The sequence below is a fragment of the Pleurodeles waltl genome, chromosome 6 (genome assembly GCF_031143425.1).
Source record: "Pleurodeles waltl isolate 20211129_DDA chromosome 6, aPleWal1.hap1.20221129, whole genome shotgun sequence".
NCBI classification, from domain to species: Eukaryota; Metazoa; Chordata; class Amphibia; order Caudata; family Salamandridae; genus Pleurodeles; species Pleurodeles waltl.
In genome coordinates, this window is record NC_090445.1 from 1,526,355,647 (window position 1) to 1,526,372,240 (window position 16,594).

Below are 16,594 nucleotides of genomic sequence, written 5' to 3' on the forward strand. Positions count from 1 at the left end.
TCAGTAATGACTCAGTGGTGGGTCCCTGGATTCCAATAATGATTCAGTGGGGGTCCCTGAGTTCCATTATTGATAAAGTAGGGATCCACAGAAGTCAAAAGGTTGGGAACCACTGATTTAGGGGATTGGGCGCAGTACCAAGTCACAGGCCAGGTCTTGTGGCTAATTTCTGCTGTGCATGATCAAAGGGCTTGGGCGGCGGTTGTTGGATTAATGTATAGTAATGAAAATTACTCTGTTAAAAAAACATAGACATTGACTGAAAAAAACAAAGTTTACAGGGACGTCCTAGTTAGGTTCTGAATTTACTAGCACAAAACCAGAGAAATTCAGGAGTTGGTTATTTCAAGTAACTATAACTCGCGACCTAAGGTAACTATAACTTGCGCCCTTGCCATACACTGCTAATTACCCCAGATATTACAGCACTCATTACAACTTTTATAATGTCAATAAAATATCAATGGAACATTAGGAGTCAAATTATTGAAGAAAAATCTGTGACTGGGATGGAGGCGTGAGTTAGTTACCTTAGGACGTGTGTTATAGTTACTTGAAATAACTCTGTCAATAACTGCTGAATTTTTCTGGTTTCGTGCGAGTAAATTCAGAACCTATCTTTAATGTTCCTGTAACCTTTTCTTTTTTTTTTATGTGGAAAAAAAAATATATATATATATATATGTTCGATGGCATGTGTAGCGGCAGATACACATGCTGTGCACTGTTCCTGCCATTTAGTGTTGGGCTCGGAGTGTTACAAGTTGTTTTTCTTCAAAGAAGTCTTTTCGAGCCACGGGACAGAGTGACTCCTCCCTTTCGGCTCCATTGCGCATGGGCAACGACTCCATCTTAGATTGTTTTCTTTCCGCCATCGGGTTCGGATGTGTTCCTCTTCACTCCGTGATTCGAATCGGGAAAGTAAAAAAAAAAAAAAACATCGAAAATCCGTTGGCATTGTTGCGTTCGGGACCGGTTTCCTATAAGATACATCGGCACCGACGAGACAACCGCTTCGGTGGCCCTTTGGGGCTTCTGCACTCAGCCGAGGCATGGTCGGCCCGACCACACCAGTCGTCGAAGCCTCATGGACCGGACCCCCTTCCGTTTCTGTCCGAGGTACCACGCCAAGTATCCTTATACAGACCTGCATCGGGTCTGTAATCTGTGTTTGTCACTGGAGCACAGAGAGTATACCTGTGAGTCCTGCAAGGCTTTTCGGTCGAAGAAGACCTTGAGAGATCGGCGGGCGAGGCGCTTACAGATGGCATCGACACAACACCTCGACGTAGAAGAGGAGATGGCTATCTCTATCCAGGGATCGGAATCAGACGACTCCGACAGAGACCGACAGCGGGCCAAAAAGGAGTACGCCTGTCCTGACCCAACCCCAAACTCAGTCAAAAAAACAGAACGCCTCGGGAACGCCACTGCCTGGAGGCCATGGCTCGACCCACAAGAAGAGCGGTCACCAAGTTAACATCTTCGGCCCCGAAAAAGGTCCAGATCGCGCCGAAGCCTTCCGACTCGAGTCGAGAAACCGGCGTCGAAAAAAGTCAACATCGACTGGTCGAAACCAATAAGCCTCGAAAGAGCCTTTCGGAGCCGAGACCAACCGTGACCATGGGTATTTCGGTGCCGAAAAAGCCGGGTTCGAAGCTGAAAAAGACTTCTTACACAGAAGAACATGGGCTCTCCAAATAACTTAAAGAGAGGCACATGTTTGAGCTGGATATGGAGGAATTTGATCAGAGTCAACCAAGATTACACATCCAAATTCAAACTGTCCCTCCTCTCAAATTGGCTTTTCACACCAAGACTGAAACTGATCAGCCAAGGGCAAAGGTGGCTAGAGAAGCGTCACCAACTCCACATTTCTCACCAGAAATATCACCACTGCATTCGCCACAAAGGACAAGGTCACTATTTGGCACCCCAACTGCACAGTCACCCACACATACTGTGCAAACACAGGACGACGCAGGTCCCTGGGACCTATACGACCCACCGGTTTCATACAGCAGTCCTGAGTGCTATCCCTCAAAGCCATCTCCTCCAGAGGATAGCACCTCCTATACACAAGTACTAGCCAGGGATGCGACATTCCATAATGTCACTATGCACTCTGAACCATTGGAGGATGATTTACTTTTCAATACCCTGACGTCCACGCATGCGTCATATCAAAGCCTGCCTATGCTACCAGGCATGCTTAGGCATGCACAACAAGTCTTTCAAGAGCCGGTCAAGGGAAGGGCCATCACACCGTGGGTGGAGAAAAAATATAAACTACCCCTATCGGACCCTGTGTTCATTACACAGCAGCTCCGTCCGGACTCTGTAGTAGTGGGAGACGCAAGAAAGTGGGCAAATTCGCAATCAGGAGATGCACCACCTCCTGATAAAGAAAGCTGCAAATTCGACGCAGCAGGGAAAAGAGTGGCGTCGCAAGCTGCCAACCAATGGCGTATCGCCAACTCACAGGCCCTCCTTGCCCGTTACGACAGTGCCCATTGGGATGAAATGCATGATCTCATTCAGCATTTACCAAAAGAATACCAAAAAACGGGCTCACCAGGTGGTTGAGGAAGGACAGGCCATCTCCAACAACCAGATCCGTTCCGCACTGGACTCTGCCGATACAGCAGCAAGAACAGTAAACACAGCAGTTACCATCAGGAGGCATGCATGGCTACGAAGTTCAGGATTCAAAACTGAAATACAGCAAACGGTGTTAAACATGCCGTTCAACCAGCAGCAACTATTTGGGCCGGAGGTGGACACTGCCATTGGAAAAAGGACACAGACACGGCCAAAGCCATGGGCGCGCTCTGCTCTTCAGTGTAGGGGGACATTTAGGAAGCAACAATTTAGGGGAGGGTTTAGACAGCAACCCTCCGAGCCATCCACCTCCCAAACAAAACCCACCTACCAGTCACAATACCAGAGGGAGGGGTTTCGTGGTTCATTCAGGGGACAGTTCCCAAGAGCAAGGAGAAAATTTCAGCCTGCCAAGCAGACCCCCGGCAACAAACAGTGACTTCAATGTCACACTTCCCCAACACACATCACCATTAGGGGGAAGATTATCAAAATACCTCAAACATCGGTCAGACATAACCACAGACACATATCAATTATCCAACATGGTTACTGCATAGAGTTCACACATTTCCCTCCAGATGTTCCGCCAAGAACGCACAAACTGTCTGCACAACATCTAGACCTCCTACAAATAGAGGTGCAAGCACTAATAACAAAACAAGCCATATAACTAGTACCTCACCATCAAAAAGGAACAGGGATTTATTCACTATATTTCCTTATTCCCAAAAAAGACAAAACACTAAGACCAATTTTAGATCTAAGGACATTAAACCTCTTCATCAAATCAGATCATTTCCACATGGTCACACTACAAGACGTAGTTCCCTTGCTAAAACAGGGAGAATACATTGCAACACTGGATTTAAATGATGCGTATTTCCACATACCCATTCATCCATCTCACAGGAAATACCTCAGATTTGTCATACAGGGCAAACATTACCAATTCAAAGCATTGCCCTTCGGGATAACAACAGCTCCCAGAATATTTACAAAATGCCTCGCTGTAGTAGCAGCTCATATAAGGAGACATCACATGCATGTATTCCCATATCTAGACGATTGGCTAATAAAAGCCAACACCAGTGTCAAAGTCACACGCAATATGTGATAGATACTCTACACAAACTAGGGTTTTCTATAAGTTACCAAAAATCCCACTTGCAACCATCCCAAATAACAATACTTGGGAGCCACACAACATTCAAAGAGCAATTGCCGCTCCAAGCCCACAAAGAGTTCAATCGTTCAAACTATAGTGTCAATCATACAACCAAACCAACAGTACACAGTCAGGTTCATGATGAAACTACTAGGCATGATGTCCTCATGCATCGCTATTGTCCCAAACGCACGGCTACACATGCGGCCCTTACAACAGTGCCTAGCAAAACAATGGACACAGGCACAGGGTCAACTTCAGGATCTAGTGTTCATAGACTGCCACACACACTCTTCGCTTCAATGGTGGAACCCTGTAAATTTAAACAAAGGGAGGCCATTTCAAGACCCAGTGCCTCACGCCATTATTACAACAGACGCTTCCATGATTGGGTCGGGAGCACGCCTCAACAATCGCAATATACAAGGTCAATGGGACAATCAACAAAAACAACTACACATAAATCACTTAGAACTACTAGCGGTCTCCCTAGCACTAAAGACTTTTCAACCCCTTCTAGTCTACAAACACATTCTTGACAAAACAGACAATATGACAACAATGTACTATCTAAACAAACCGGGGGGGACATACTCGTCCCAACTATGCCTCCTAGCACAAAAGATTTGGCATTGGGCAATTCACAACAACATTTGTCTGATAGCGCAATATATACCAGGCATTCACAATCAGTTAGCCGACAATCTCAGTCGCAATCACCAGCAAACTCACGAGTGGGGAATACATCCCCAGATTCTACAAGATTACTTCCACTGCTGGGGGACACCAGACATAGATCTGTTTGCAACAAAACGCAAGATGCCAAAACTTCGCATCCAGGTACCCACACCCTCAGTCCAAGGGCAATGCTCTATGGATCCATTGGTCAGGGATATTTGCTTACGATTTTCCCCCTCTCCCACTTAGCCCTTTCCTAGTCAACAAACTGAGGCAAAACAAACTCAAACTAATACTCATAGCACCAACGTGTGCTCGCCAACCGTGGTACACCACACTGTTGGACTTTTCAGTAGTACCCTACATCAAACTCCCAAACAGACCAGACCTGTTAACACAACACAAACAACAGATCAGACACCCCAAACCAGCATCGCTCAAACTAGCAATCTGGCTCCTGAGGTCTTAAGATTTGGCTACCTAAACCTTTCAAATGAGTGTATGGAAGTCATTAAACAGGCAAGAAAACCGACAACAAGACATTGTTATGCTAATAAATGGAAAAGGTTTGTTTTCTACTGCCAAGCAAACCAGATCACACTGTTAGATGCCTCCATACAAAACATTGTAAGTTACTTACTACACCTACAAAAAGCAAATCTTGCTTTTTTTCTATTAAAATTCATCTCACTGCAAATCTCTGCTTACCTGCAGATTAAACACAGTCACTTTTTTAGAATCCCAGTTATTAAAGCCTTTATGGAAGGACTAAAAAGGATTATGCCTCCAAGAACCCCACCAGTACCCTCGTGGAATCTTAATATTGTACTTGCACGACTCATGGACCCACCTTTTGAACCCATGCGTTCTTGCCAAATCCAATTCTTGACTTGGAATGTAGCATTTCTAATAGCCATCACTTCACTACGAAGAGTTAGCGAAATACAGGCGTTCACTATCGAAGAGCCATTTATACAGGTACACAAGCATAAAGTGGTTCTACGCACAATTCAAAGATTTCTACCAAAAGTCATTTCACTGTTTCATTTAAACCAAACTGTGGAACTCCCTGTCTTCTTTCCACAGCCAGGATCAGTAGCAGAAAGAGCACTGCATTCATTAGACATAGAGACAGCACTAATATATTACATATACAGGACAAAATCTTTTTGAAAAACTAAACAATTGTTCGTTGCTTTCCAGAAGCCCCATGCTGGTAACCCCATATCCAAACCGGGCATTGCCAGATGGATAGTCAAATGCATACAAACCTGTTACCTTAAAGCTAAAAGAGAATTACCCGTTACACCAAAGGCTCTCTCCACTAGAAAGAAAGGAGCAACAATGGCCTTTCTAGGTAACATACCTATGACAGAGATTTGTAAGGCAGCCACTTGGTCTGCACCTCATACGTTTACCAAACATTACTGTGTAGATGTGTTGGTAACACAACAAGCCACAGTAGGACAGGCTGTACTAAGAACATTATTTCAAACGACTTCAACTCCTACAGGCTGACCACCGCTTTGGGGAGGATTACTGCTTTGTAGTCTATGCACAGTATGTGTATCTGCAGCTACACATGCCACCCAATGGAAAATGTCACTTACCCAGTGTACATCTGTTTGTGGCATGTTGCGCTGCAGATTCACATGCGCCCTCCCACTTCCCCGGGAGCCTGTAGCCGTTTAAGTTTCATTAAAATTTTATATATATGTAAATAAAAATTCCTTTAACACAAACTATGTACATACATATCTATTTTATTGCATGGACATCATTAGTATCCTCATTCTACCACTCCTACCTCACCCTATGCGGGGAAAACAATCTAAGATGGAGTCGCTGCTCATGCACAGTGGAGCCGAAAGGGAGGAGTCACTCGGTCCCGTGACTCGAAAAGACTTCTTCGAAGAAAAACAACTTGTAATACTCCGAGCCCAACACTAGATGGCAGGAACAGTGCACAGCATGTGAATCTGCAGCGCAACATGCCACAAACAGATGTACACTGGGTAAGTGACATTTTCCATATATATATATATATATATATATATATAAGTCTGATTTAGATGTTGGCGGTAACATTCCTGCTGTCGACTTTGAATGTAAATCCTCCCGCCCCTACGACGGTCCACCTGCCATACCTAGATGTTGGCAGTCCAATAGGCAAAAAAAGACTGCATTTAAACCACTGTCTCCGCCAAGTAACGTCAGCCGATCAGTGACGAGAAAAAGAAAAGGGGATGCTGGCAGGACTGCAGCCATCCTAACCGCTGTGCAGATTTAGATGTGCCTTATCCCCAAAGAAAGTGTTGGTCCAACCACCACTCCGTAGTTGGCGGATTGGGGAGAAAAGGGAGGAAATTCTTTTTTTTTTGTTGTTTTTTTAATTTTTTTTTTTTTTTTTTTCTTTAACCACTCTTCTCCCCTTTCTCCCCCACCCCGTCTTCGACTGAAACACAGCTGGACAACACCTGTCCTCGCTGCTGCCACCGACCCACAGAGAAAACACGATCTGCCCCAGTGATTAACTACAATGTAGGGATACTGCATTGACAGGATAGGTTGGGTGGGCACTGCGTGGGAGGTGGGGACCACTGGAGACATACATATCGCAGAAATGTTTTAAAATCACTGTGACTTGCATGTGTGGGGGACACAAGTTGTTTAGACATGGGTGGGGACACAAGCTACACAATACATATCACACATATACAAAACTGTCATTATGGTGCCAGTATTCATTGGCAAATTAATGCTAGCACTACAGTGACAGAACATTCACACCTGTCAATTTAGTCTACGCGTGCACATTGCTAGGGGACCTGTGCCTGTCATGTTGTGCTTAGAGTTGTGTGTGTCTCGTATGCAATGCGATTGGCTGGTTGAGGTGTGGGTCTGGGGTGTGTAGGAGTGTTTATGAAGCTCAGCATGTAGTTGTAATTGTGTGGTGTGTGGATGCAGTGTCAATGGTGTGGGAATGGTCTGTCATGGATGTGTGTCAGTGAGTGTTCTTGGCATGTGCAGGTCGTGTTGTGTCGGACTGGCATTTGGTAATTGTGTGTGTGTTGTACAGTGCAGGGGTGCACCTATGGCTAAGGGACTGTGTGTGTGTGTGTGTGTGTGTGTGAGACTTACCTCCTGTCTATAGCCGAGCCGCCACCAGTACAATGCCTGCAGGACGTAACATCTAAACACTGTGGGTGGGAGACTGCCACCTTGACAGTCTTCTCAGGCCCGTCGCCAACGCCTCTTGGCAGTAACACCCCAAGATCTAAATCGAGCCCTATAACTTGCCCCCTAATGTAACTATAATTTGTGCTCCTGCCATACATGTTTTTTATGAATACATTTACAGCAAATGTTACTGTGATATCAATTATGTTATGAAAAAATGTCATAAGTACTGTAATATCTGGGGTAACTAGTAGTGCTTGGGGAGGGCAGGAGTTAGTTATCTTAGGGCACAGTTCTAGTTACTGATTGCAGGTTAATTTCTATGGTTTGTATGTTTAAAACGTGAGCCTAACTGTAGCGTCCCTGTAACCTTTGATGATTTTTTTTTTATTTTTTTTTTTTCTCCAGTTAATTTGTGTTTTTCTATTTTTTTTATTTACTATATATTAGTCCCACAACTGCTGTGCATGCCCTTTGGTTGCAGCCAACCCCTAAAGGCAACCAACCCCGCACCACTTACAATGTGAAATGTTCTGACAAATAGAAGAAAAATATATTTGACAAGTTAAAAGTGTGAGATCACCTTTCTGTACCTACCTTCCTTTTTTGAAGTTGAAAAGAATCTAAAGCTAAGAAATGACAATTGACACACATAGACTGGAACCCTCAACCTTCTGGGTGAGTGTTTGAGACATTAACCATTAGGCCACACATGTGATTCCTTACTGCGCAGTGTCCTGACATCTGAAATTCAAGCTAAAGATGGTGATGAGAGAAAAAGACTTAAATGCTCTATTGCAAGGAATATTCCTCACGATAAACTGTCCTCTGCCATGGGATACCGTCAACCTTCCTGCACCTCAGGCAGTCACCATCGCTACCTCAATTCAGGAAGGACCTTAAAAACGATCTCTTCAACTGAAGCTCAGAGGACAAACCCCTTTAGCGCCTTGAGACCCTTACAGGTGTGAGTAGTTGCTCTTTAAAAGACAAACCCTGATTTGATTTGATAATGCAAGAGCTTTGCTAGTAGACCAGAGGTGACACTTTACTGCTGTGCATCAAAATGTAAGTATAACTTTCCATCCAAACATCTTGCTAGTGTGAATCTTTCATGCCTTGTAGGAAGAGTAGCTTGCAATAACAATGTTTCCTCCCTTTATGGGATGGAAGAGAGAGACAAATTGACAGGACTGCAGTGGGAGCCTGAAAGCCCCAGCGGTCATAGCCAGCTCACCACATCCTGGGGAGGAGCGGCATTGCTCCAGCAAGAAGGGAGCTGCCTTAAATAGCAGCTCCCTTCATGTGGGAGCAATGTTTTTATCTGTTTCCCTGCACGCATATTTGCAGGCAGAGAAAGATTAAAACTCTACTTTCAGCAAGCGGGAGCTGTTTGACAGCTCCCACTTGCTGAGAGTGAAGTTATGTTTGCTTTTGCTTGGTGGGAGCTGTTGGCTAAAGCAACAGCTACCTCCTGAGGGTGGGCACCTCGGGAGGTAGCAGGAGTTGGCCCTTGGGTGGTGTGGGTCCCTAGTGCCATCTATGGCAAGCCAGAGGGAGAGGGAGGGGGAGGGGGATCTATGCGCCCCTTCTTATATTTTATGAAGGCCCCTGGGACCTGGCCAACCCAGGAGGTTAAATGGAAAAGCAAGTGCAGGAGATTGCAATTATTATTATTTTTTTTTTTTTAAGTTCACAACCTTCTTGGTTTTTACCATGAATAAATATTAGTTTTTTTTTTTTGTTGTTTCTTTTTTTTTTTTTTTTTTTCAAGCCCTGGGGGATAGCCATTGTGGGACCCCCTGTACCAAGGCCGGGGGGTAACAGTACCCTGCTTTCCCCACCCCCCACACACCAAAGCTGAGTCTCCTCCAGTCAGATCTCTGCACGAGATCAGCAGTGTTCACAATTTTTCCGCAACCATTCATATACAAATTCAGATTTCCTTTAATTTCTCCTAAACTACTGAACAGATTACTCCAAATAAAAAGACTCATCTGTGAACCAAAAGCTACCTTTCTGCCAAATTTGGTGTAATTTCGTCCAGCGGTTTGGGCTGCTGGTGTGTCTTAAGAGTCTATGGGAATTAACATGGGAAACACACTCCGAGAAAACAGTTACAAATATTTCAGATTATTCACATTTATTTAAAATCAGTCATTTTAGGGTTGAAAGTGTCTTGCATGCTACCGACTGTTTATCCACATCTATACATCCCAGCTGCTCATTGTGAGCTGTAAGATCCCCATCTACAACACACATATAGTGTCAGTAGAAGATTAACAGTAAAACAAAGGGCCCTGGGACAGGATTAGCAAAGCAGGCAAATTAATATACCATTCATTGGAAGACTTTGGAAAGCATGCAATTTTTAGGCAACTCTGCTGGAAGTTCTAGTCTTTCAGTGAGATGTTATGAACTGTTCTTCAGTACAAAGTTAGATATCAATTAAATATTTGACATGTTGACAGGGACTCTGATATCACGGAAAAATGACTCGACGCATATGGATTATTAAAAATGTTGCATGGGGTGTGAGGGGATGCTGGCAACGATGTGGGAAGAGTGCCGAGGAGGAGAGAGCCAGCAGATGCACTGACATAGAGTGTAAGATAGCACATATAAAAAGTACTATCGAAGTGTGTGGCCAATGAGAGCAGACGACGTGCTGATCAGTCAGAAGCATGGGAATTAGAGAAATATTGATTGCAAACTCCAACAAATAAGTACAGGTAAGTAATGGACAGGTTCTTAACCCCTTTTTAGTGTCTTACATTAAAAAAAAAAAAAAAAAAATTTAATCGCAAGTACTGTGCAAATGAAACCTGAAAAAGCAAAGGTGCTAATACATAACCTTTCTTCTGACCATTATAAGTATTTATTCTTTTTTTCTCTCCATGTGTCTGTGTACATACAGGTATAGTATGGAATGTAACTAATAAAGATAACAGGCTGTATGAAATGTCATTCTTTATTCAGGTTGTAGCCATCATAGGTTCATGTGTACAGACTACAATGTGGATTTTAAATCCACTTACCAACACTTAAATTGCATGCACTTATAGTTTTAGCACAATAGATCCTAGGGGAAAGATAGCAGTAAGATTTGACTGTCTTCAATAAGTGTGTTCGATGTTCTTCCAAGGCCCAGTCCTCAAAGACCCTCGTTAAGATTTTGAAGTATGTTTTTTAGGAAACCTCAAACATGGGTTTAAATCGGTATGCTGTACAGTCTTCTGGGCCCTTGTATTGGTCATTGGCATAATCATCGAGCTTTGATAGCGTTTATGGCTATGGCCTTTCAAAGGCTATGAGATTAAGTGTAACAAAAGGCATCTCTTATTGCACTTAATTTGTAACTGAGCAGACCTCATAGCGTACCACCCTTGCATCAGTTACCAAATGACAGAACTTTTCAGTTCTGGAAGGCAAGTGAGGCATATAAATACGTTTGCCAGTGTAACTCTTCAGTCTGCTTTGGACTATCCGTAGTTACAACCTTACGATGGCACCTACAAACAGTTCTTCCACAAATTAAGAAACTATGCTGCCTCTGTAAAACTGAAGATTTTAATTTCTGTTTATATGTCCACTTTCATATAACATGCTTCAACTTTTTAGACGTCAAGTGCCAGTCTATTTTGTAAACATTTCTTTACTTTTGATGATCAGTACTTTTGAGATGCATTTTCTTAAAAAAAAAAAAAAAAAAACACTAAGCCTTGGAATAATATTGTATTGGCACCAGGAAGGAGGGTCAGTGTCAGTAGGTGAGAAGGATGAGACCTCTCGTTTTAAAAGTTCCCATTTAGACTGATGACAATACCGTTTTTGGCTAGAGACGAATTCAAATCAAAAATAAAAATACGTCTACAAATATTTTTAAATTGAAACTTTTTGCCCTTTGACGAGTAACTTGCACAGATTATAGAGTCACCAACAGGCACAACTTGTTAATGCACTCTTCTGAAGAAGGGGGGGTCATTGTTCATGCTTCTAGTTCCTTAGTATCCGTCTCTTCTCCCATTCTTAAGATACAAAAAATTTGATTTTGCTGCAGACATATGCCTTGCTATTTGACTTGCTACATTTCATACTAGGCATATTGTGCAAACTGCGACCTTTATTATGAATTGACCGATCCTTTATGCATGTAACAAATACATTGTGCCCAAGTAAACCTCTTTTCTGTTGCAGGAGATCAAAAGAAAACAAAAAGCACAAGAAGACCTGATCAACCGACCGCAAACCCTCCCACTGCCGGATGTGGTCCCAGACACAGAAGCCCACCATGGCCAAAACGGTGTTGCACTACTAAATGGGCATGTGCCCTTGGCTGCTGCCAACCATCCAGGCCTTCAGCAGGCGAACCGCAATCATGGACTGTTGGGAGGTGCCCTAGCGAACTTATTTGTCATTGTAGGCTTTGCAGCCTTTGCCTACACCGTCAAGTACGTGCTGAGGAGCATAGCCCAGGAATGAGGCTCCTGGGAGAAGTTGAGGCACACTCTGAGACCAAATTAGTGATAGTTCTGGACAGCAAGCAGGCAAAACGGTTGGGACTCTCGGGGCACCAGACATTAACACTGGGGTTAATAACTATTTGTGCGACTGTGATCCAGGTAATACGTTGGTCGACTTGTGGATTAAATTTTTTATTTTTTTTCCTTATTTTTATTTTAGAAATGAGGCAGGCTTGATTTATTTTTTCTGGGGGGGGGAGGGTTGGGGGAGTTTCAATGGCTTAAAAATTTTGTGTTGAAGCTTATAAATATTGGTCATATATTAACTACAGTGTGCGTGTCTGTGGTTGAATATTTGAGGGATCAGAAAACCATCGGACTCCTTGATCCTAATTATTGCTGCTCAAAATAGACTGTTTGCAGGACTATGTGAAACCTTATTTTAAAGTGAATGAGGCTTTTTTTTTTTTTATAAACTAAAGAACCATTTTAAAATTCTGAAACGTAAAGTTTTATATTAATGTGTTTTATTTATGTGTACAATCAGGATAATGCCTTTTGACTTGGCTGTTGTGAAACGCCATATCATCAACTATGAGGGATCCTCACCATTGTATACAATGCACCACCTAACTAGACTATCCTTTTTAGGTCAAGAGCCTTGATTTTTAATTCAGGGATACAAATGTCTTACACTTTTTTTTTTCACACGTTTAACCGATGAGGCAAAGAGAATCCAACTTTTTTTTATTCAGATCTTTTTATTGATTTCACTAATCCGTTAAAAAATACATACAGCAGAACATAAAATTAGGTAGTCCGAGGGGCACATTCAGAGATCTATACAATATAGTTTAGAAATGTAGAGGAGAAAACCTGCAATTAGAGAGATTATTATTTAAACATGCTCCAAGTCCTTGTTCGCCTCATAGGGTTGACAGATGCATAGCGATATGTAGTGCTTTTATTTGAGAATTACATATAAGGAACCCTCCAAAGATGCTTTTGCTTTATTTTGCAGTAACAAAAAATGATTATCAGCTAAATTATAAAAAAAAAAACAGTCAGACCCTGTCTCGGGGGAAGGAGGGGAGACACTGGGCTGACAAGGGCTAGTTGGCCCCAACTGTGTGGGTTGAAAGTTTTGCCACTAGTGTCCTGTAATCTGTCCTACTATGGCTCTGCAAACTGGGCATCTATGACCCCCTTCTGCGCTTGACTTTCAGTGTAGCGAGTGTGAGCAGTCAGTCTTCTCATGGAGGTAGGATGGGTTGTGTAAACTCTGAACTGTACAATAAACCAGCAGACATAATTATTTCAGTGTCAAGCCCAGTGCTTATCTTTTCTGAAAAATATTTTTTTATATCACTAACAGGTTTTATATAGTACACTATTCGATTGTAGGTACAAGTCCGTGACCCTGGTGGGTGCTACCCCTAGTGGAGCTACACCTGCTGATTCCTTCTTCTGCACTAAACCCCCGCTGGATGCCCCCTTAGTGGCCAGTCTCAATTAGTAGTGGCAAAGGCATGAATCGGACACTGATGCAGACTCTGTTGTCATGTGCGCACTCAATCCACTTTGTTTCTAAGTTTCCCCAAAGGTTTAGTGGGCATGCAGTAGTTTGTGGTACTCTTTCTGAAGCATATCTGGCACTTTGTTGTCCTTTCTGTAGGAAAGCTGTGGTGAGCGATAGCAACCTCGGGGGCCACAGCTTGAGACATCTACAACTGTATATCTGAGTGCACAGCCATCCAGTCCGTTCTTTGTGGTGCAGTGGCCCAAGCACATGGGACTCAGAGCCACCCACGGACATGCATATGTCATCTAATGGCTGGTGTTGCTCCAAGCTGGCCTGGCGAGTAGTAACTCTGGCCAGGCCAGTGTTGTACAGCAGGGGCATCCCTGACTAGCCCAGTTAAGCAGTTGTATTCTCAATCAGTCCAACGTAGTCTTCAGGCAGTAACACACTCAGACTGGCTGAACAGGTGATTGCAACATAATGGCTTCTGCTAGGAGAGGCCAGAGGGGCTCTCCACATCGCAAGTCACTTATAGCTTGCTCTCAGCAGTCCACTTCTAGATATTCCACAGCCCCAAAGACACCCTGGACTTCTTGCCCTGGAAAGTCTCCCCTGCTGCAGAACCAGACATACTCCTCATCTCTCAGTAGGCAGGCAGACCTTTACTTCCTCCAGCAGAAAGTGCAGGCTTCAGGTGCTGTCACCTCACCCTGGGTTATTAGGAAGAAACCAGCCTTGGTCAAACAGCAGTCTGAGTACTCTGCAGCCTACTCACCTCTTTGGCCTTAAAGGACTTAGAACTGCAGAAGACTTGAGGGGGGTGGGGGGGGGGAGGTACTTTCATACACATTTGGGAATTCATGGTTTTATGCTTCAGAACCTGGTTGGTTTGGTTTGGTTCTCCTTTCAGGTGTCCTTTCCATTCTGCTTCCCAGATTCAGCCTTTTGATAGAATGATGCTATGCTTCTCACAGCATGTAGCAGTGTGCAGCCTCCAAATTGGAGCACCCATAACACAGGCACAACTGAGGTTTCTGCACCTGACTCTCATAAGCTCAACTGAAGAAGAATTCATTTATAGATAAAAGGCCAAACCTGATCTAGAAATTCACCTAACAGAAACTGCAGTCCCACCACTCCACATTACTGTCTGCCCAGGGGCTACTGATCAGGACCCATTGCTAACAAAAGTACTTATGGATTTTTTTTAAGGTAGCCCTCGCTCCATACTCCTCCATCTGTCTGGATCTCCACCTGCCAGCCAAAGAAATGTAAGCAACGCGCAACCACTGCCTTGTAAAGCTGTCCTCGTCCTCCATCTTGTGCTGTTCCAGCGCTATCAAATATGAATCCCGCTAGCTTCGATACTCGGGCTCACTCACACATATACCCTTACCACTGGACACGTGCTACACACTCTACATATACACACTCAACATATGCAGAGGACGCCGGGGCAAGGTTCTGGACAATCATAAAACAGCATAACTTGACTGAAAAGGTCCAGTAGGCTTCACACTCAATGACACAGATAAAGTGATCTGGTCACAGTATTAGTCTTCCAAAACCTGGCATGTTGCCAGCACTGCTTTATGTGCTATACCCAGGAAAGTGACTATATTCCTTTGCCAGCAATAAGGGCATGGTTGGTCTGTCCCTCCAGGCCACTGTCCAGGTCTAGGACCCCACATAATCAGGGAGAGGCCACAGTCTCTGCAAACACACTTGGATTAGCATGACACCAGACCTAAAATATGTCAGGCTAACAGATATGCACGCAGTTGAGCACTATGACGAAGGGAGCACACACTTGTATCATGAAGATGACATTCCTGTTTAACACAGTTACCCCTACAGACACCAATACTCCTCTTTGTGCACATAGCAAAGGTCCTCCCCACCAGTCTTTTTCAGTGCATGTCCAAATAGTAGGCAACAGCTGAGATACTCTGCACAGTTTAAAAGGAATGATTGAAATCCCAATGTAAATTATTTTCCAAACATGTACTTTTAAAACTGTACTTTGCGTACTCATCTTGTAGCTTTAATTTTACATTAATTGTAAATGCTTGATGAGTGTTTCTTTTGTGGCTAAAGTAAAAGTGCACAGGAGCCTACCCGGAGGGGGAAGCAGCCTTCAGACTGAGTTCAGCCATGGCAATTCATTTGTTTGAGAAATCCATCCACTGGCTGGGCGAGACACACTTATGAGCTGTATTCTTGAATCTCTTCTACATTGGTCCTCCAGGGACCTCAAACAGTACGTCCTAGCAAGTCATGTCCTCTTTCTGTGGGTACTGGCAATAGTGCTTTCCAGGTTTTGCCTGTTAGATGTACTTCTGGTCCGTTCAAGGAAAAGGAGGGTATGAACAAGGAAGCTAATCTACAGCACATATGGTTTTGCAGCATGAATCTTGTGCTTGACACAGCGCACCATCTCACCTTAGTATTTGGATGAATGAAAGGGTATTTCTAATGCACAGGATTATTCAGGGAGCCGGTTTCCTGGGCTTGGAAGGAAGCAGTAACAGGTGAACAGCTTTTTGAGGTTAAAAATTTGGATTATTGATCACTTATGGAATGTGATTAAGCATGGAGTGAAGCGAAGATTGGGAGGAAGTCCCAAGGTTTGCTGGTAATTACAGAGAAGTTTCGTCCTACGAGGTAAGTTTTATGGAGCCTTGGGATTGATTGGCTGAGTTGGAATGCAAGAATTGAGCATGAATATGTTTAAAATAAACATTTCAATAGTTTTAAGAGGTAAAATGAAAGACTGACAAAGGAAATAAGTGATTTAAAGATGGACTGTACTTGCACCGGAAGACATGGATCCTAAGTGATTGTTTTCTGTTAATCCATCCAAACCTACAACACAAAGAACGCAACTCTTATAACAAGCCAGACTTGTTGACTTTGACCATGCTTTTCTTATTCTAGAGGAGGAGCCTTTGTGGGCCTATGGCATCATGTATTCAGAAAGAG

General features: G+C 43.5%; 1 protein-coding gene across 3 annotated transcripts in view; it reads left to right on the forward strand.

Moving 5' to 3' along the window:
- UBE2J2 (ubiquitin conjugating enzyme E2 J2) overlaps positions 1–13,405 on the forward strand; it is a 133,791-nt gene extending 120,386 nt beyond the window's left edge. For all 3 annotated transcript variants that reach the window (XM_069241089.1, XM_069241090.1, XM_069241088.1), the window contains exon 7: positions 11,825–13,405. In XM_069241089.1, coding sequence (XP_069097190.1) covers positions 11,825–12,109 — 285 coding nt within the window. In that variant the 3' untranslated portion in view covers positions 12,110–13,405. The remainder of the gene's footprint in view (positions 1–11,824) is intronic.
- Positions 13,406–16,594: the final 3,189 nt, after the last annotated feature.